Here is a 21,721-nt window from a genome sequence, read left to right as displayed (position 1 = left end):
ATAAAAAGCATAATAGTCATAATCACTACACTTAAAAAAAGTATGATTAAAAACAAATGTCTTAGCTGCAGAATGTCTTAGCTCAGAATAGCTTAAATGTTTCAAAAATGTGGGAAGGAATAACATTCTGATAAAATAAAACCAGTCTGTTGAGTTGGTAAATAATTAGTAACTGATAACTCAGAAGAAAGCTTCAGAAATAGCTTGATGAGGCAGGTAAGACTGACAGACTTACTCTGAAGCTGAGGCTGCTGGAAGGAAAGGGGCTGTCCGAACACAAATGGGCTGTGAACTAGGGAAGAGGGAGGTTTTGCAGCTTGATCAAAGATGGAAGGAGCTGGGAGATTGGGCCGTGACTGAATTGAATTCAATATGGCACTCAGTTGGTCACCTGCAGTGGGCAAAACAGTCAAAACTACAACTTGTTATTAATTAACACCCAAAATGGCAAAGTTAAGTGGTGCTTTATGACATTCAGATAAAGTCAGACACTAAATAAAACTATGCCAATTCAGAAATGTGTGGAAGTTGGTGATCATTATCCTGAAATTAGGGACCAAAAGTTGAATGCTGTTTTAATATTGGAAGCAACCCACAAAATTTATTATAACAGCCCAAACCCATTTAAATTCATATACAACATCTAGCAGCAGCATGGGAGAATACGAAATCTATGAAGAATCTATGAAACGTTGAACATCACATAAGTATAAATGAAGATCTAAGTAAATGTCTTCTATGTGGTACCTGACAATGACTAATATCACCCTGCCTCATATACAGTACACTTCATGCAGAAAATAAGCAAATAAGATGAGTTTTTTAAAAAATGTAGGATTCAAGGGAGGCAAAGTATATGTTATTAACTTAGTAATAAATTTATATTACAGTTATAAATTAATATTTTCTTTTCTAAAATTGTTACTGCTAAATAAATTAGACATTTTTAAAAGCATGAACTCTTTTGCTTTAATGGGTAATATTAAAATCCATAAGACAATAAGAAAAAGGAATATGAGGTACCTAATTTGAATAGTATCGCAAATATGAATTCTGATATTTTCCCTTCAAGTTAAATACAATGGACATTAACAGAAGAGCATTTTAAAAATATGAAATAATAACTGGATAGATGATAGCTCCTAATTTATGATAATATATATATTAAATAGTTTAAATGATGCTTAAGAGGAAAAAATATATCCAGACATAGGCACAAACTGGAAAACAGTACCTTTCCAGCCACATTCCTTAAATATAATAAAGTTTCATAAATGAAAATTTCAAATGAAGCACCAACAAGAATAGATTTATATGGAAAGAACTGTGTACAAAAGCTACACATCTTTACTTTTTAAAAAATTAATGCTGTAGGTTACAAAAAAAATTTTAAATATTAGGATGAATTTTATATAGAAAAAGAATTTTTGCAAAAAATACATTCTTGACCTTGAATAGTATAATGAGTTAAATAAAATGGGAACTATTGTTAAAGGTAAGATAATAAATAAATGGTAGATATATTTACTCAGGTTAAAGTTTCTTAATATTTCTTTGCTTCATCTAAATATTTAAAAAGCCTATTAATAATTGCATGCTATTTTGAGCAGTATTAGCAAATCATACTTTAAAGAATGTCATTTCTATTTAATAATACCTGTTGCCAGCAATGCTTGCATCTCTTGAAAGTTGATTTTTATGATGTTTTAATAACTTATACTTTAAATACTGATTTAAAGTGATAGCCACCAGTACAATTTAGACATTTGAGAGACTGAAAGTATACAAACTGAATTAAACATGGCTTTAAAACAGATTACTATAGAAGTATAATAGTGGTAAGTAAGCATTGAGATTTTAACTTAGGGATTGACAAAGGTAGAAAGGGGCAAAAATAAGACACCACCAAGAATTTAGCCTATGTAAGTAAGAAGATATAGCTAAAGTTAATTGAAATTTGAACTACCAGAAATGAGAGAGCATGTAGTACACAAACCTGTAAGAGAGACCAACACAATAGAGTAGGGGGAGCCAAAACAAAAAGAAATCTTGTAGTTGGGCTTCCCTCATAAAAATATACTGTGGAAAATAATATCATACAAAGTAGTTTTATTTTAAATTGAATATTTCCTCACATTGATGTAACTTTGTTTTTAGTAGACTAATTAATTATTTTACTTGCTTTCCCAGTCAGATATAATCAAACTATTTCTTGAAATCAAATCCTGTGAATTAGTTTAAATAACACTTTAAATTAAGATTATTTCCATGAATTATTCTACCTCTTACCTATCATCCAACTGGGTGCTACCTGCTGACAATATGGCTGATCTGAAGGAGTCACAGGAAAGAACATGAATGTGTCTGATTTACACACAAATGAAATTTTGGATGAAATTCAGGTATAAATTATTTTGAAATAACTTGTTTCAACTGTCCATGATGCCGGTCTCTTCCATTAGTGCAGCCCAAAAAGTTATATACATTTTATATCCATATGGCTTAGGGTTTTTGTTTTTCTTTTTATAATTTTTGGCTTCATTATACATACCAAACCCCAAGATATCATGTCATGTAATTCTAAATTAACTAAGATAACTTGGTTAGACATTCAAAACCCCACAAATTTAATAAAGCTGATATGCAATATTATTTTAAAATATTACTTAAAATATTTTGATTTTTAAATGAATCACTTTGGAAAGTTCTTTTTGCTTATTAACATTACTCCTAATAATAAGCAGATGATAGAAAACAGTTCTTTGACTAGATACAGTGACACAAATCTTTATGATGTGAATTAAAAATGAGTGTCTTTAAAACAGGAATAAGTAAACTTAATTATAAACTTAAAGCTAAAACTGACAAAAACAAAAATACTAAAGAAATGTCTTTGTAAACATTTGATTGTTAGTTTTCTAGGAACAAACTTTAATGAAGTTTTGTGGGTAAAGAGTAATAAAATGGGTAGAGGAGAAGGTAATAAAAGTATTAAAATTAGGTATGTAAAAGACTACTTTTAAACACCTACCTTTATTATTTCCAAGTCCATAATCAAATCCTTGGGCACTGCAACTTGCCCCTTTATTAAAAGCTTGTACTGAGAAAGGGCTTGGAGGAGGAGTCTGAGAGTTTTGATCCAGAAGAACTTGTTCTACAATAAAAGGCACAGCTATACAATTAGTTTCTTATGAGCTATCCCCTATTCAAAAAATAAAGAGAAAATTACAAAAAAGATTTTATGGTGGTCAGATTTTAAATAGCCTCACATTTAGATTTGATAATAAGTTTACCAATTAGGTCACTGATACAAAGTACATGACAAATCTTTGTTTTCATTTATCAAATACACAGTGAAGTTTATAAATGGGATATTCTCTTATGGAGCCAACTTATTTTTATTGTGGTAGAAATACATCATTGAATGTACACTAATATTTCTGGACCGGAAAGTCATATTTGTAACAAATTTATACCAGGGTATTTTACGAAACAAAAATGGATGCCTTATAAACCAGTATTTGGTACCAAAAGGAATTTTCACTTGTGAAATATTTAAATTTCGAATGAGAATATTGAAAATTTAAATTTTAACTTATTTTTACTTATTATATAAAGATATTTTTCCTTAAATAAAATGAAGATAAACCAGGTCATGTAGTCAGAACTGAAGTCAACAAATATATTAGAATTCTTATTTTAAGAAAGAAATGGCAAATATTTTATCTAGTTTACAAATGGCAACAATGCAACATAGAATTCATAAACTAAGTTAATCCTCTATTAAAAATCAAATGGCTATAAAATTCTATTTGGTATAATACTAAAAACACTAATACCTTAATCAAATATTATATAATGCCAGCTAACAAAGGCAAAATAAAGACTGCTAAATGAAAGGTAAAAAGGAGAAAAAAGTACTTCTTTAAAAATAACATTATAAATAACAAAGTTTTTATTTTTTAAAAGTCAAATTTTTTAAACGTCAATATCCCTTTAAACAGAAACTAGAACTAGAAGAACATGGTAGAATGTTTTCTTCCACCCTTAAATCAGAATTCTGCTGTACCTGTGGTACTGTACAATCTACCCCTTTACCAGCATTTTTAGACTTTTTTCAATAAACCAATCATAGCACTCCCCTTAGGCAATGCTATTCGTAATAAGGTATTTCAGCAATGGAATATTTCTTCTGAAAAATACTCATGAACCGTCATCTGAATGGAAAAGACAGCATCGCTCTTACCCTCTAGGCTCAAAATGGCCTAGCACCAAGTGTGAAATCTGTTCTCACCGTAGATAGCAGTAACTTTGCATACTAGTTTTATCTATGGATACCAAAGACCAATAAAGAATTTTTACAAAGAGGAAAGCTTTTGTTTTGCTCATACTACTTTATACAAATAAATTACTATAGTGCCAACTCCCCTTATTTTCATATCAAGTAGTTACATACTAATATCAATGAGCAGACTATTTGGATACCGTTATCAACTAATCTTAGTGGTTTTAAAGCACCAACTTCTTATCATGTCTTTATCACCCCAGCTTTTATGTTAAAAACAATTAAGACTCACATTATGACTATATATATATGTAAAGAACAAAGGATCATTAAGTCATTGTTATTTATTATTTATTTCTCTTTCATATCAAACCTATAAAGTATCCTCATTTTGTAAATGAAAAAAACCAAGGCACAGAGATATTAGGTAAACTGGCCAAGATCACATAACTTTAAAAGTTGTAGAGTTGGCATCTGTGACCTGGCAGTACAGCTCCAGAGTCCACTCTTATACACTGTACTATGTTGCCAGTTAAAATGATGATTAAGCTGGAAAAAAACCTGACAGTCACCTATCATTCTCATATTATTTAACTATGTCTTACATAAAGCTGGTCTCACTTTAGGTACTTTCATTTATATCTGAATATGCCTATATAATGAAAATACTTAAGAATTTATGAATATGTAATAAATATATTGTAATATGTAGTAAGTATATTGTAAATGGAAAGGTTATTTTATAAAACGTCTGATTTACATCAAACGAAGCCCCTTTCTTTTCCTAAACATAATGAAGAATAGTTCTACCATCTCAACATTATTTTATGACCGTGTCATTTTTAACTAAGAAAAATTTATCTGTAGAGACAAGGAAGAGAGTAGGTTCTCAAATCGTGTTCAATGAATTATTGAAGCAGTGTGGAATGGTGTAATAAGCACAGATTTTTGAAATATAAACGAAGATTCTGGCTCAGTCTTACATCTGCCATATATCCAGTTGTATAACTGCAGGCAAGCCATTTTAAATTCTATGAGCTTTAGTTTCCTTACCAGTAAAATGAAGATTATGTAACCTATCTCAAAGGCTTACTTTGGGGAAAAATAGGAGAATTTTTTATGTATAATGTTAATACATCCAAATGTACTCTGTCATTCAAACAGGTTTCAAAACTTTTTTTAATTTATTTATGCTTATAGCCATATTATCTCCTGGATAATGAATATTTTGTTTATTCTTTTTTTAAAAAATATTTATTTTTATTTTTTGAGAGAGAGAGGAAGGGAGAGGGAGAGACAGAGAGAGAAACAGATGAGAGAGAAACATCAATTAGCTGCCTCCTGCACACCCCCTACTGAGGACCAAGTCTGCAAACCCAGCATGTGCCCTGAACAGGATTTGAACCGGCGACCTCTTGGTGCATGGGATAACGCTCAATGCATTGAGCCACACTGGCCAGGTTTATTCTTTTTTGGAAAAGAAGCATGTCCTGTTACATTATCCTATATTTCTGGGATTTAGTAGAAAAGTCTCTGCTTGACTTACCCATTTATTTTGATGTCCCCTTAATAGTATTTTTGTGACTCAACTTAAAGTTATAAAACTTAGTGAGCAAAAAACTCTGCCTGTTGATAAGGAACTCACACTCTGAACATGAAGAAGTAAAAATTAATTTCAATATAATATGTTTTGTTCTAGTGGTGAATACAGTTCTTTAGGAACACTGAGGGAATTCTTGACCTAGTTAGGATTAAATAAAGCTTCACTCAAGTGATGTGATCTGAACTCTGAAGAACAAGTTTTTGCCACCATGAGAATAGAGAGGGGACAAAATGGAAAATCTTTTATAAAATGAGATCACTGTTGAAAAGGTAAAATGAAGTTTCAAGTTGAAATGCAAACAACAAAATAGGAAACCCCCAAAAGATGCTTTGCATTTATTTACTGTTTCTTCCTGAGACAAAATTCAATCAAATGAAATTGCCTGGGAGAAGTACTATGATGGTTTGAAAACCAAACTTCCATTTAGTGGAAGAAAGGGTAAAACATTCAGTCCTGGACTGGCACAGAAGAATGATCACATAAATTCTTATTAATCAAAAGCACTCTTACAAAGATGGACCCATATGTTCCACATTTTCTTTTAATTCTCTTCTTTGATGTGTATTCATTTAGAACTCTTTTTTTTTTTACAAACAAATGTTAACAACTGTAAGAATTAATTACATTTAGTGTTGCTTTTACTTAAAAAATAAACACACAAAAAGCTCTGTACAATAAAAGAAATACAATACACTTTAAACTTCTGCATTTCAAAGGTTAATTGGAATAAATCACAAATTTAAGCCAACTTGCCATCTTCATGTCGGAGGTACTGGTTTCCGCCTCTGTCTCTAGCTAAGGACCATGCCTCTCCTTCATCACTCTCACAGAACTCTACCATGCTGTTCTTATCCAGCTGCACCCATGTACCTTCAGAATTGGTTACCTAGTACATAACAAAAAGCATGGTTGATTGGCTTGATTCTTTCAGGGCACTCAGACTGAAAACCAGCAAAAGTTTAAGAGCTTGAATAGTGCAATCATCCCAATAAATATCTACCATGAAATTAGTTTCTGAAATTAAGACCACAGCATGAGGTAAGACAGACATTAATAAAAAGTTGTGCAAAATACTGCTTATTTATGATTTCAGTTAAAATAATAATTCTTAAGGCACAGGATAATCCCTAAATAATTTTAAATGTTACCCAAAAACACATGGCTCTTATAAGACACCTAAAATGTCATAACACAACGTACTCTATTATTTAGGTTGTTAGTGCCTATAATGCAACTTGAAAATGACCCTGACACTGAGAAATAGCATGACACACTACATCTTTAAGCTCATCAGCTGAGGCAAATGCCACAGTTGATGAAAAAGTAATTTTATTTGCTCAGGACTTCAGTGAGACACACGAATGGGAACAAAGAAATGAAACCCTTTGTATATACTACATCTCCATACTGATCCATAGCAAATATTTTAAAGTGCTGTTAATCCATGGCAGTATAGTACATTTATCATAATAAAAAGATATATGCAAATACCAAACATTTATATTATACATACAAATCATTTTGATAATATAATTTTTACAAGGATAATTATGAGAATAAAATTATTAGAAAAGAAGCACAGGAAAATTACATAAGGATTTTCAATACAAATAAAGATAAAGAACATTAGCATTTAAAAACCTGGGATGGAAATGGCAACCTTTGGAAAAAAGAGATGCTTTTGTTGTATTACATTAAAAATGAATATCTTAGAAGTCATGAAGCTACAAGAATCCATACCTCTCCCACTGCTTTGACTTTGTTTCCCAGAACTAACATTCCAATTGGGATACCTCTAAGGTTAGGGCAGCTTCTGATGTTGTGGCCAGAAGGTCCCGTCTTCACTACCTTGTACATGCCCGGACCCCCTCGCAAGAATGGCATTTCTTGTTCTTGCATTGTTGCTTCCTGTGGGCAGCAGGAGTTTATGTCTTTGAAAAAGTCATCAGTATTAGTTTTAGGTTCCTGAAAATTTAAATAGGAAAAAAAAATAAAAAAAATACAATCTATTATCACTTTCAAAATTTTCCTATTAATAGCTTTTACAACAATTCTATATTTTCAATTAAGAAATAGAACACACATGGAAAGATAACTGAAGTATTAGTCAATACTACCATTAAAGGTCATTCAGTCTTTCAATGCTTAATAATAATTAAAATAAAGTTGAAGAGAAGAAACTATAGCAGGATAGCAATTGAACCCCCCAGTCTTTTGCCTACCACAATTTGAGAACTACCTTAGTATATGATTTTACTTTTATTTTTTAATGAAATATTTAACAGTAGGAGAAACAAAAATAATTTACAATGTGAACCACAGCTGAATAATTTTGAATCATTATTACTGCATTACTGTATGTTGGTATGGGTTAAAAGCCTAAAACTTCATTTCCTTCTACTTTTGTCTGGAATAATTTTTTACAAAAGAGAAAATAGGTGTGAAGACTCTGGAGACTTGTCTATAAACAGAGATAACAATGATGGAGAAATGTGTATAAAATATAGCTACATCTTTATATTTACTAGTTATGAATGAAATAGAATGTCTATTAAATCTTAACAACTTATACTTTCTTAATATAGTATAAACAAAAATGTCTTGCTAGATTTGCTAGGCCATTATTAAACAGTGATATATTAAAGCTATTAACAGAAAATGATTATACTTTTAGTAAGAGGAGAAATTAACATTAAAGAGGCATTTTCACATAAATATAATGCATTTGGATATAAAAGAGTCATTTCTACAGCGAAAGAATAGATCATGCCCTAAATTTTCTGTTGAATCTGGATGCTGTGAAGAAACTGTTTCCTATGTCAATGCAAGGAAGAGGAATAACCACCTTTCCATATATGTTCTTTCCAACTAAATGTAAATCAAAGTTCCACACATGGCATTCTTCCATTTTCATCATTACTCTTTTAGAACAGATTTACACTGCAATCTTAAATACAGTAATATATATACTCTACAAATTGCTCTATCTTGAAATTCAGTAAAAGATGATCATAATGGGACACTTACTCAACATTAAGTTAAAGTTATTATTTAGTAGCCCTGAACAGGTGGCTCAGTTGGTTGGAGCATCGTCCTGTACATCAAAAGGTTACGAGTTCGAGTCCTAGTCAGGGCACACACCTAGGTTGTGTGTTCGGTCCCCAGTCAGGGCTTGCATGGGAGGTAACTGATCAATGTTTCTCTCACATGGATGTTTCTCTCTCTCCCTTCCTCTCTCTCCGAATGAATAAACATATCCTCTGGTGAGGATTTTTTTAAAAATCAATTATATAAAAAAATTACTATTTAGTAATGTTAGAATAAGAATGAAAAAACACTAACACATTATGCAAGATAAAATACTACTGAATAGGTCTATCCCTATAAATAGTCTTATACTAAGAGGTATGTAAACATGTCCATTATGTAGTAGAAAATAAATAAAATCTTGACGTTAAAAAAATGTGGATTAAAGAATTCTATGTACTTGTGGCTTTAATTCAATATCTGTTTGGTCAGGGAAAATTTTAGAGCGACCAGTAACCTTTACATAATATTTTGTACATTGCATTGTGGTGATCAATAATCATCAATTTTTAGTTATACAAATATGCACTACGTGCAATATTTATTTACACTTACTGTAATTATCATACTGTACTTATCCAAATTCTTTGGCTATATATCAGTAATTTAATGGGAATGAAAATTTTAAATACAGCACTTGAAAAATTCAGACTAGATATACAATATAAAATAACCTTAAAATATCCATTTTATATATTCATGCATGTATACCTGCAAAAACATATTATGTGCAAAACAATATGAATAAAGAGCACACATGAATGGAGAGTAAGTTTAAATTGTGCTACTACACTCACAAGATTTTCAGTAAACATTTAAAAATGTCTTTTGTATGATCAATTTTAGTAAATACTTCATGCTACTTCAAAGCTGAAAGAAGCAAGTTGGTCCTTATTACAACTGAAGTTAAAAAAATTACATGGTATGGCATTAAAATCACAAACAATATTAATAGATTCAGAGAAAAATAATCTCACTGATATTTAATGATATATCTGGAGCATTTAATTAAGTATAACAGTATTTTCAACTTTTGATCATTCAGAGAGATGTTGGCAAAAACTAATAATAATTGCAAGTTATTAACTTAAAGGAATTTGAGAACTTTAATTAAAATATTTAATTGAATAGTTAAGTAAATGATACAAATCACTAAATGTAAAACAAAGTCTATCCAATTTTTAAATACTAAACAGTATAAAAAGAACTTATAGACATAAAGGCAGAACTGTGCCTTTCATAGTCAAGCAATCTTAAAATACGTGTTTTATTCAAAATAGGAATGTAAGACCTGGCACCAGCAAATGAACTATAGTCCTTCCCCATTTTCAGATGAACATTCAAAAGGGCATTGTGGAAAAATAGAAAGAAACAGAAGGGCCCTAGGGTCAAGACTCTCCCACCTAAATAAGCTAGTTCTGAAAAAGCTAGACTTGTATGTAATTGTGGGAGAAACTAGTCATAAAATTAAACACAGCAAATTTGAAGTCATGTAAAAGTTTAACTTAAACTAACAATACACTCTTAGGGAGAAGCAGAGGGAAAAGGATTATAGGGAAACTCAACTGCAGCACTTTGTATAGGTCATTTTTGGTAAAAAAAAAAAAATATTAATTTTAAGCAAAGACTTCAAAGGACATAATGTAAATTTGTTATACATGCTGAAATACCTGAATAATGTATGCTTGTTCCTTACAGTTAACTCACCTGGGGGGAAAAAGCTTTGGAAGTCCATGAAAATACGTCCAAATCCCTGACTCCTTGGCTAGCATTAAAGATATTCTGAGCAACAAAGTTTAAGAAAGAAAAATATCAACAAAGAAAGGGAACAGGATATCAGCTGCAGAAGATGCGTTCACAGTAACAACATTGTTCTGTATTCTAGCACCAGCACTGAAATATTATTTTGCTAAAGGGAAACTGAAGCCACCTGAGTAAACCACACATCAAGGAAATTCTAATAAGTTTTGTCAAAAGCTCTCCATGGATATAGTGTGTCATGCCATTTACTAAAATTAAGAGCCAGACATTGATTTAAAGCTTAACACAGTCAATGTAAGAAGGAAACCTTAAAACTCCTTATCTGACAACGTATCTGTTCCAATATAACCCAGATTTGTTTCATGACAGAAAACAGTTTGTGGTTTTATAAAGAAAATGTGAATAATATAGATTGTATAGATAGTGCAACTATTACTATGAATAATAATGGCATGTAATATATGTGAACTAGTTATCACTTTCTAAAGTACCAAAAACATCAAAAAGTAAAAAAAAAATCTAAGTCACTTTTCAATTTTCCTCTCTTCTACAAATGAAAAAAGTCATTTGGAAATGCTACTGAAAGCTATTAGTAAATCTGTTAAGAAAGCATACAGAAAAACACACACAATCTGAATCTTTTATCAAAAGACAAGCCAAGTTTTCTGCATTTCAAAGTTCAGGAAATACACAGATCACTTAGTCACTATATTAAAGTCTAAAAATATTCTGTAAAAGAACCAATTCAAAGCAGCATGGTCCCAGAAAAAATATTTTCACAAACTGCCATAATTAAAATTTAAATGATACACATTTAACACAGATATATCCTTCTATTGAATGTATTTTATCTGATCCGAAATTAAAATAGTTCCAGTGAGTAGCAAGTATACAATTTTACTGCTTATGTAAATACTGTGTAAATGGTATTTTGGACAAAATGAGGATATTCCCAATGTTAATAAAAGCTGTTATCATCCAAGTCTTCAACAAAAAGGAAACAATATAATTCCCAACCAATTACAAGCCATTTTAGATAGTAAGATTTTATTTAATATGCTCTAGTTCTGTAATTTCCTCATGTATATTTGTCTATAGACAGATGCAGACACATACCCACATATATACACATATGCTAACTCATAAATACCAGACATATAAAAGCCAGAAAAAATGAGTTTCTAATAATATACCTTCAAATAAGTGTAAAACAAACAAAAACCCCAAACAAAACCCCCCTCCACATTTATTATTATTATTTTTAATCCTCACCCGAGGATATTTTTTCCATTGCTTTTCAGAGAAAGTGGAAGGGGAGAGAGAAACATAGATGTGAGAGGGACACATCGATTGGTTGCCTCTCGTACACGCCCCGACTGAGGCAGGGATGGAGCCTGCAACCGAGGTATGTGCCCTTGGCCGGAATCAAACCCAGGACCCTTCAGTCCACAGGCCGACGGTTTAACCACTGAGCCAAATTGGCTAGAGCCCCCCTCCATATTTAAAAATGGATAGAGGATGGGGTTCTTTCTCTTTAGGCAAAACATGTTGTAAAGCATTCTGAAATGCTGTTGTTTTGGGGGCGGAAAATGTCCTTACTGGTTCATCTATACGTATAAGAATTTATGAAATGTTTGCTCAATGGTTTTTCTCCTTCACAGGGAATGGTGGTGCAGATCTTTGACATAAAACAGTATCAAGAGTTTTTAAAGCATTTTTTTAGCTTATTTTTTTAGTACTAAAAGCAATGTGAAAAGCAATGCAGGTGAAGTTAGTAATAAAGCAGCAATGTGGTCACTGACAATATTTAAAGCTTGTACCCTTCTTTAGTTTCAAAGTGTGAACTTAAGTGTTTTCTAAGTCTGAGTACATGAGTTAACATGTACAAGGATATGTCAAAGTGATATAACTGCTAACCATAGTAATATACTGTCAATGAAATTCATTTTATACACGTTAATTATATGTGGATTCAAATTTGACACTTTTTTGCTTTTGTTCTGCATTTACAGAAAATTCTTAGTCTGCACTGGTTTACTATAAGATTATTATTTTCAAAATGTGGTAACCTAACAAAACTGTATTTATCAGGAATAAAAAAATGTGCCAAATAGAAAGCTGGAGTTTAAAAACAAAATATACTTGCAAAGTTTTCTTTTGAAAATTTAGGAAAGTTTAAAGATATGAACATGCATAAAAAATATTAACTTCTTCAGTCTTAATTTCTTACTATTAAAATAAGTTAGCTTTCATATTTTATAATTTCACAGATTAATATGAGCACCACTACATGTACATGTGTGTGTGTGTGTGTGTATATATATATATATGGCATACATGTATATATAAACATACACACAAATCTACAAAAAATCTAAATCATTTTATTCTCAAAGGCTATTTTATTTATTAAAATTGATTTTAGAGACAGAGGGAGAGAATGAGAGAGAGAGAGAGAGAGAAAGAGAGAGAGAGAGAGAGAGAGAGAGAGAGAGAGAGAGAAATCAATTTGTTGTTCCACTTATTCATGGATTCATTGGTTGATTCTTGTATGTGCCCTGACCGAGGAACCCGCAACCTCGGCAAGTCTGGATGATGCTCTAACCAACCGAGCTATTGGCCAGGGCCTTCAAAGGCTATTTTAAAGGCAAAAAGATTTGTGTTAAGAAAATTACTGAAAATCTAACTAAATTAATGAGCATCAAATCACAACTCTAAGCTAATAATCTTTCAATGCATGGAATAATTTTCATGGTGAAAATACATGACCAGGTATGTCAAATGCTCATGCAAAAAAAAAGAAAAAAAAGATAATAATTCTTTCATTGTGCGAAATAAGCACAGTTTGGAATTGCCATTTTTTAAAGTGAAAAAGATAAAATGACTCAGGAAAATTAAACATAGCATATATACAAATAATTACAGTATTATTTTACTTATCTAAATCTCATTCTCTTTAGGAAACCTAAGAACCAAAGTAAAGTATGAAATGAAGCTTTTAATAATCGTCTAGGAAGGCACATTCACTAATGGTACATTAAGTAAATATTTATTATTTACAAAGGTTAAAAAACCAGGTTATGCATATACATAAAACAAAACCAAGAAACTTGAGGTATGTTGAAGCTGTGACTACTACACATCAGTAGGTATCCCAAAAGAATGAAAATGGACATAAAATGCAAGAAACATTTGCTAATTTCACCAGTTACCCTGGGTAATTCTCTAAGAGAGACTGCCAAATGATATTTTCCCTTCATTTCTCCTTCAAATCATCAGTGCTCCCAATTTTGGAAAAATCAACCTACTTTCTATATCTGAACACCAATCAGCCTAAGCAGGTAAGAAGTGGTTTGTATAAATGCATGGAGATGGTCAGAGACCAATGTTGCTTCTGCAAGAATTCAGATAATATGGGCACTTTAAAGATATAACATTTCTAATGATGCACCATCTACTTTCCTTGATATAAACTTTCTCTACCATTCAGCTTGCTTCATAATGTTGGAAGACTTCATTTTTGACAAAGTAGCCACAGAATTGTGCCTCTAAGTTTCAAGTCACTAAATACCTCCTTATCCTAGAACTAAAATTGTTTTCCAAAAAATTTAAGTTCTAGTCTTAGGCAGTCAAATGTCTCCCATGTCATGTGCTTAACTAATTCTCTCTTTTTTACTTATATTTTCCCTGATAAATAAAACATTCTACTAGCTTACATTTTGTAGTTTCCAAATCTTCAAAATTTTAATTTAAAATTAACATTCCCCAGGTATGTATTCTCAGACTGACCCCATGCCATCTGCAACATATATCACGGTACTCATTCTCATTCAACCATTAAGGTCATGAATATTCATATTTATTTAATTTGGGAGCTCTGGCCAAAGTAATATGATTTTTATAGGCATATTTACTTCATCCCTTTATAACTATACTTATCCTTCTCTCTCTACTACATTAAGGTAGACTAAACATAAAAGCATGGGCTTTAAGCACATCAACTGAGGGTCCTGAACCAGCTCTACTACTTTTACTTGTGATCGTGGGAGGGTAGCTATCTTTTGTCATTAAAAAAATGAGAATGTTAAAATACTTTAACATCACAGGACCACACTGAGAATTAAGTTAGAGAATTAAGACAAGGAGCATATATATTTAGGAATTCTTTTAAGTAGCATGATTATTCCAAATGTGAAGAATTAAAATTTAGTATTCAACAAATGTTCAAAGCCTACCATGAACAAAATGTAGTATTTAACACTTGGGAAGAAACAAATATGAGTAAGAAGAGATCCATATATGAATCCTTACCCTTAAGGAGCTTAACAGAAATAAAAGGTATATAAATACAAATGGGCAGAAGGCAAGAAAAAAACAACTAAACATTATAGGTAGTTAGAGAAAGAAGTAAGCCTTTTCTGCTTTTACAAAGTACTACCTGAGAAGAGAGAAGGAAACCTAATTTCCCCAGTACTTTTACACCTTCTAACCCCAATTATTTGCTTCATTCATATAAACTATTAGTTACCAAACAGCATACGTCCATAACTTTGGACATTTGATTCTGTCTGGAAATTCCTTTGCTTTTTCTTGGCAACTTTTCTTTTAGACGTCCTTACACGTTACCTCCTAAGTGAAGCTATTCTAAAACTTATCGCAATGCAACTTAATTATTTAAATATAGTATGTCTATCACACTATATAGCAAGTTCCTCCAGAACAAGAACTGTACTCCATCTTATTTATTTTGTATCCCTCCCCTCTGCCTTTCCACCCAACACCTACTTCTCAGCTTAGCATTTGGTACATAATAAAGAATCAATAAATATTTGTTGAATGAACAATTAATAAATTAATAGCTACAGCATTATTGGGAAGTACAGAGAAGAAAAACCTCAAGAGAAATTTTTGAGCCTGGTCAACTAAGAAAATATTAGGGGAACAAATGAAAGCAAAAGCATTCTAGACAAATGAAACAACATAAAATAAGACTGTAAGATATAAAATTGAACACAGTGGTCTATAAAAGGGAAAGAAGTTCTAATAGACCATGAGCATCTCACAAAAAAGAATCTGCATCCTTCATATTTATTCCTATTTTTCCTATTAATTTAAAAATATTTTTAAAATACATAGTTATAATATGAATGTCTAATGCTATTTAATCTCTAAATAAGTGCCTAACTAAAGTGCTAAAACAGAGTTAAAGTCCCATTTGAAATAAGTGAGGATGCCACTGTTTCTTAGTAAAGTAATGACATTTAAGTAGAACTTGCTAGGTGGCTAAAATTTAGCTAAAGTACATATCTACAATGAAAACAAGAGTTGTATAGTATTAATAAATAAACAAAACAGTGCAACAAAAATCACTTTAAAGTTTATTCTGAATATGATTATGGTAATCTCTTTTTAAAAAGTAGTTCATTAAATATTTAGGCAGCATTTAAATTTCCAACCCCCACCCAACTCTTCTCAAAAGTCTGTTTGAGTCAGGACCTAAGTAAGGCAAACATGGATGAGAAGGCAAAATTGTTTTCATTACAAAAGGTTGAAGGGGTAGATGTCAGGGTTGATGAAGGCAGCTTTTTAGTACTTTTGCATCTTAAGTTAGTGGCATTGGTCCTTCATTTTGTTTTTATTTATCAGTGTTTTGCAATTATAAGCCAGAATTATTGTTGATTTATTCACAAATGGACTGAAAAGGAAGACTAGTGTAAAGTGCTTTCCCAGTAGTAAATGTATTAAGAGATGCAAAGGAAGAAGAAACAAGATGCATTTATTTAACTGTGTTAGTTCCTTTAGGGGAGGGGAGGGAACCTTTTTTCTGCCAAGGGCCATTTGGATATTTATAACTTCATCCATGGGCGATACAAAATTATCAACTTAAAAATTAGCTATGAAAACACCTCTAGATTTGTTGAATTTCAAGTCCTGTCTGCGGTTGTCTTGGCAGGGCCAGACCAAATGATTTAGGGGATGAGATGGAACTGTTATTCCCTCTGTGAAAATATAATTTATTCCCTCTGTGCCCTATCACATTGAGCCCTACAGAGTAAGGTACTCACTAAAAACTTACTGATTGTATAAGGGCGTGCCCCAGTCCCTGCAGACAAAACCCTGGAAAACTAGCCAGGTTCTGACTCTGTATGGGTTCTCATCTAACACCTGTATTGAAGCAACTTTATACCAGATCTGTTTGGAGCCCTAGACCAGTTAATTTTGCTACATTGTATCCCATCAGCTTGAGTCACCATATAAAACAAACAAACAAAAAATCCCTTATGTCATCTACCTGTTGTCTTATTTTTACACCAAAACTGCTCTATGCTTCTTCCTGATTCAACAACAAACTATTCCCATTTGCTCCAAACCTTTATATTGTATGTAATGGGACCCTTCCTCCAATGGTAAACAAACTCACTTTCATCTTAAACCTTGTGTGTCTTCCTGTCCATGGGGATGATCATTCAACTGCCTTGCCTTTTATTATTATTATTATTTTTAAAAATATATCTTTATTGATTTCAGAGAGAGGAAAGGAGATGGAGAGAGAGATAAAGAAACATCAATGATGAGAGTCATTGATTGGCTGCAGCCTGCAACCTGGGCACGTGCCCTGACCGGGAATCAAACCCTGATCGCCTGGATCCTAGGTAGACGCTCAACCGCTGAGCCACGCCCGGCTGGGCGACTTTTAGTTCTTAGGCTGAAGCAATTCCAATGACTTTCACCTCCACTACACTTCAGCTCTTTCATGGCCACACTGATGGGCCATCTCATTCAATAAAATGCTCTAACAATGAAATCAAATTCAAATATTCTACTTTAACATGCAAACTGCCTATATCCTTCCAACTCTTTAACTACAGTGCACTCACTATATTGTTCTAGGATTGTATTAAGTCCTCCAAGTCCCTTGAGCCTTCCATTTGTCCCTTCACATTTATCACTGAGGCCAGATCCCAGCTGGTGATCTCACTGCTCTTCTATCAGCATCTGAAATTCCTCTTCAACCTTATTTTTCTGTCAGAGAACTTTGGAAAATTCCAGTTATTGCTATAATCTGCTTTCTTGGCTCTTTTAATTCTGGACACTTCAGGCTATGCGGGAGAAAGGGCTTCCAGAATGGATCCATCCAGTGGTCTCACTAGGTCCGTAGTGGCCCAATAATCCCAAAACAAGTAGTTTTACGTCAGATCCCTCTTCCTTTTCTATCAAACATTATTCCAAGTTTTTATGACATTTCTGAACCCTTATTAACATAACTCATTTGTTTCTATCTCAACTGATCGCTTTCCTCTCTTCTAGTTTATGGAAGGATCATGGTATCCTTCAACTTCTCCCTGTCCTCCCTCCATCCCTAAAATCATATCTATTGCCATACATATCCCCTCTTCCTTCACAGAAACAACTCTCCAAATATGGCCTTAATTCCATTTTCTCCTCCTCTTTCAGTTCTCAGACATCTTATCTACATCTTTAACTTACCCCTTTCCTACTGGTGTCTTTCCTTTAATTTATAAAAATCCAAGTTGCTTCCATCTTTCAAATAAAGGAACTAGAAAAACCTCACTATTCTTAGTGATATCAGGCACTCTGATTTACATGAAAATAGAACTCATGTCATTCTTTAATGTGAAGACTAGAAAATACCAAAAGCCACTTACTTTATTTTACTTTCTATCTTCAAGATTTTTTAAAGTAGGTCAGTGACAACCTTCTCAGTCACATTTCAGTGAAAACCCATCAACAAGGATCACTCCATTTAGCTTTCTCTCTTACCTTTGTTACTGTTCTTCTCTCTCTGGCCTCAAGAACACTGTCTGTTACAAATTGTGTTTTAGATGGGGTTTAAAGCATCAAATAACAGAACATCAATGTTCTAAAACGAAACCATGAAATTTAGAACTTCAATGCACAGCACTCTTGCTCTTCTTTTCTACTTTTGTTGATTCTCTTGTTTTATCTGTGACTGCCTTCCTCTCTCAAAAGCATCTCTTTGAATGAACAAGCAAAGAAATTAGGAAAAAAAATTTGGAGTGTGGGAGGTAGTAAAGATAATGCCTTATTAGGGACTTAAAAAACAAAAAAGTCTAAATAGGTGAAAATTTTAAAAGTAAACTGTAAACAAAAGAAATAAAATGGCTGTTATAGTTATTTCATTTAAAATATAATTTTCATAATCCTGAGGAATATTTGGTTACTATAATGGAAAAATGAATTCAAATCCTTTAAGACCAACTTATTAGCCACAGATGATAAAGAATTATTATTTTTCTTCCAGAGTAGTGCCTCTTTTCAAGAGGGTCAAAATCCTTTTCATTTTTACCTGCAGATACAAATCTGAGGAAAATTTAATATCTGGTTTATTTAAAATTTAAAATTTTAATTATAGATTTGTTATTTTTTAGTTTAACCTCAGTAGAATAGGAGGCCAACATGCTCCAAGCTTTTATTTTAAGTAACATTTATTAGTAAAAAAAATATAGATATCTCCTCACTGTACTATTATAAAAATATACAAAAGGATATAAAAAAGAATGAGGTCAATAAATATAAATAGAAGTTCTTGTATTTTCTTTCCCAAAGAATCATCTTATATAACTGCCCGTTTGAAGAACATCACTCTGGACTATCAAGGAGAAAAACAAACAATACATTGAATGGTTTGATATAATAAGCTAACTTTATAAAATGATTTTTAAGAAATTCAACTGTTTAAAATATTAAGGTTTTTTTAAAATAAAATTTTAACAGTGTTATTTATTAGCAGTGTTCTAAGGAATACATAGATTTGATAGTGATGAAAAGGAAGAAACATATTTTTATGTTTAAATTATAGACTTGTGAATTACTATCACATATAGTGATGCAGAAATCTTGTGAACATTGGTTCTAAATATTCTTCTGCATTTCTTAAAGAGATCCAATGAACTCTTAGATGGTAAGATTTAGATTAAACTAGAACACGAAAGCACTACAAGTCTATAAATCCATCTTATTTTAACACAGTAGTATTATAAGCCAAGAAAGAAAACATTCAAACTTAGACAAAACACAGAGAACTAATTACAAAAATGCCAACATAAGAAACAAATATATTATACATGTTTTTGAATGTATATAATAATATTAAATTCATTAACTTAGTTTGGAATTCATTCCAAACAGTAGTGTGAATAAGAAAGGAAAACAATATGCAACCACTCTCATTCCCCACCTCTCTGAAAGAACTCAGTGGACCCAGTTAATTACTTTCTGCCTGTGATGGATTATAATAAGTATTCAGGTTCTCAGCTTTGCCAAACACCTTTATTACACAGAAGCTCTCAAGAATTCAAACACTTATAAAGTAAAAGTTATTTAATTGTGGTTTACCTCAGAACTGAAAAGCCTTAATTAAAGAAAGTCCTGTAATGAGGACAGAGTGCACCTATAATGATTTTTAAAATAACCTTTTACTTACGTCAACAGGGACCAGAAGACTCTTGCCAAGATGTTGATTAAAAGAGAGGCACCAGGCTTCAGTGTAACCATTCATGTTAGGAACATACTTCTTTATTGTCTCATCATTCAGTCTCAACCATACACCATCATCATTGTGGATCTGTGAGAAAAAACCAACAAAAACAAGCCATGCCCTCTTGTAACTCCTATGAGGCTAGCAAGGGCTGAAAGGCTACAAAGCAGACAAATAATGGAGGACATGGACATTAAGCATCTAGTTTTTACTGAAACTAAGTACGAGAGAACCTTTAAGGAAAAAAGCAGCAAGGGAATGCCAAGCAATATAATTCACATGGTGAGATTATAAAAATAATGTCACTTAGGAGTAAAAGTACAAAGAAATCACACTTTAAGATAAATACTTTAAACATAAAATCAGACATTTCCCAAAAGAACATAAGTCTTCCTTCTCTTCAATTTAGATTTTAATAATCAGTTATTTGGTTGTATTATTAGAAAAATGTACGTAAAAGTTAAAGCAATATGACAGACACATTTAAAAACAAACAACATTTTAAAAATTCAAGATGAACCCATTTTCAATGAGTATTTGTACAGGTTCTGACTACTATATTAACTGAGTTCCTTTCATGTTAAAAATATAATCTGTTACTTTTTTATTGACAAACAAGTGAAATGTTTGAAACTCAATGAACATATTTTGCCAATTTTCCAAATACTACCCAAACTACTTAAAACATATACTAACATAAAATTTAGTAACCTGATTATTGTGTAAACAATACAAAAACTTTCTGTCCAAGATTTATTACCAGGCGTTTCATTATAAATTACCTCATCAATAAAAGTGATAGTTCCATTTACTTTCACTATGCCTATCTGCTCGCTCTGAAGGGAAGGGTGGCTACGGATACGGAGCCCTGCACTGTCCTTGGCCACAAATTTTCGAACCTGAGAAAAGCAAAGACAGACAAGGGAAATCATGGAATAGAGCTCTTGTAAGCAATAAGAGACAAAATTAAACAGATTTGAAAGTATTATTAATTCTGAGAAAGTTTCCAAAATTATTTGTAGCTGCTTTCCCTGTGCAAATAACAGTAGTTTATTTATAACAACAGAACTAAAATGTACACTACTGAAAAAAATTAAAAAACTATTAATATATATTTATACCTTCCTCTCTAAATTTTGAAGACATGATAAAAAGGAGAAAAGAGCTATTTTTTCTTTTTAGAAAGGTATAATATAAATTCTTTACCAATGTTTCCTTTTTAAAAAATAGTTTACAAAAATTCCTCTATTTACTTTCAATGTAAGGAAATTAATTTTTCTTAGTAGTACAGGATACTTTAACCTTGCAAACTTTATACACTTATGAACAATAGGTTTTGTTAGTTGTAAATTTTCAATTAACAGAAACTACACAGGCCTATAAATTACTAAATTATTACGCAAAGAAGCCAAAAGGTACAGGTTATAGATTTTGAAATGATTAGAATTACCATGAACTACTCTTT

The 21,721-nt window shown here is 31.8% G+C and overlaps 1 protein-coding gene across 14 annotated transcripts in view; it reads right to left on the bottom strand.

The window, feature by feature from the left end:
• MYCBP2 (MYC binding protein 2) overlaps positions 1 to 21,721 on the bottom strand; it is a 256,390-nt gene that overhangs the window by 56,533 nt on the left and 178,136 nt on the right. For 5 of the 14 annotated variants that reach the window (XM_016216450.2, XM_016216454.2, XM_016216449.2 and 2 more), the window contains 7 exons: positions 21,039 to 21,155; positions 20,203 to 20,343; positions 10,683 to 10,757; positions 7,629 to 7,853; positions 6,642 to 6,774; positions 3,032 to 3,154; positions 236 to 415 (listed from right to left, as the gene is read on the bottom strand). In XM_016216450.2, coding sequence (XP_016071936.2) covers positions 236 to 415; positions 3,032 to 3,154; positions 6,642 to 6,774; positions 7,629 to 7,853; positions 10,683 to 10,757; positions 20,203 to 20,343; positions 21,039 to 21,155 — 994 coding nt within the window. The remainder of the gene's footprint in view (positions 1 to 235; positions 416 to 3,031; positions 3,155 to 6,641; positions 6,775 to 7,628; positions 7,854 to 10,682; positions 10,758 to 20,202; positions 20,344 to 21,038; positions 21,156 to 21,721) is intronic. The other 9 variants (XM_016216451.2, XM_087814288.1, XM_016216456.2 and 6 more) reach the window with 5 other exon arrangements.

The sequence above is a fragment of the Miniopterus natalensis genome, chromosome 2 (genome assembly GCF_054644295.1).
Source record: "Miniopterus natalensis isolate mMinNat1 chromosome 2, mMinNat1.hap1, whole genome shotgun sequence".
Classification (NCBI taxonomy): domain Eukaryota; kingdom Metazoa; phylum Chordata; class Mammalia; order Chiroptera; family Miniopteridae; genus Miniopterus; species Miniopterus natalensis.
The sequence above is the reverse complement of the archived record's forward strand: the minus strand, read 5'-3'. Positions and strand labels throughout refer to the sequence as shown.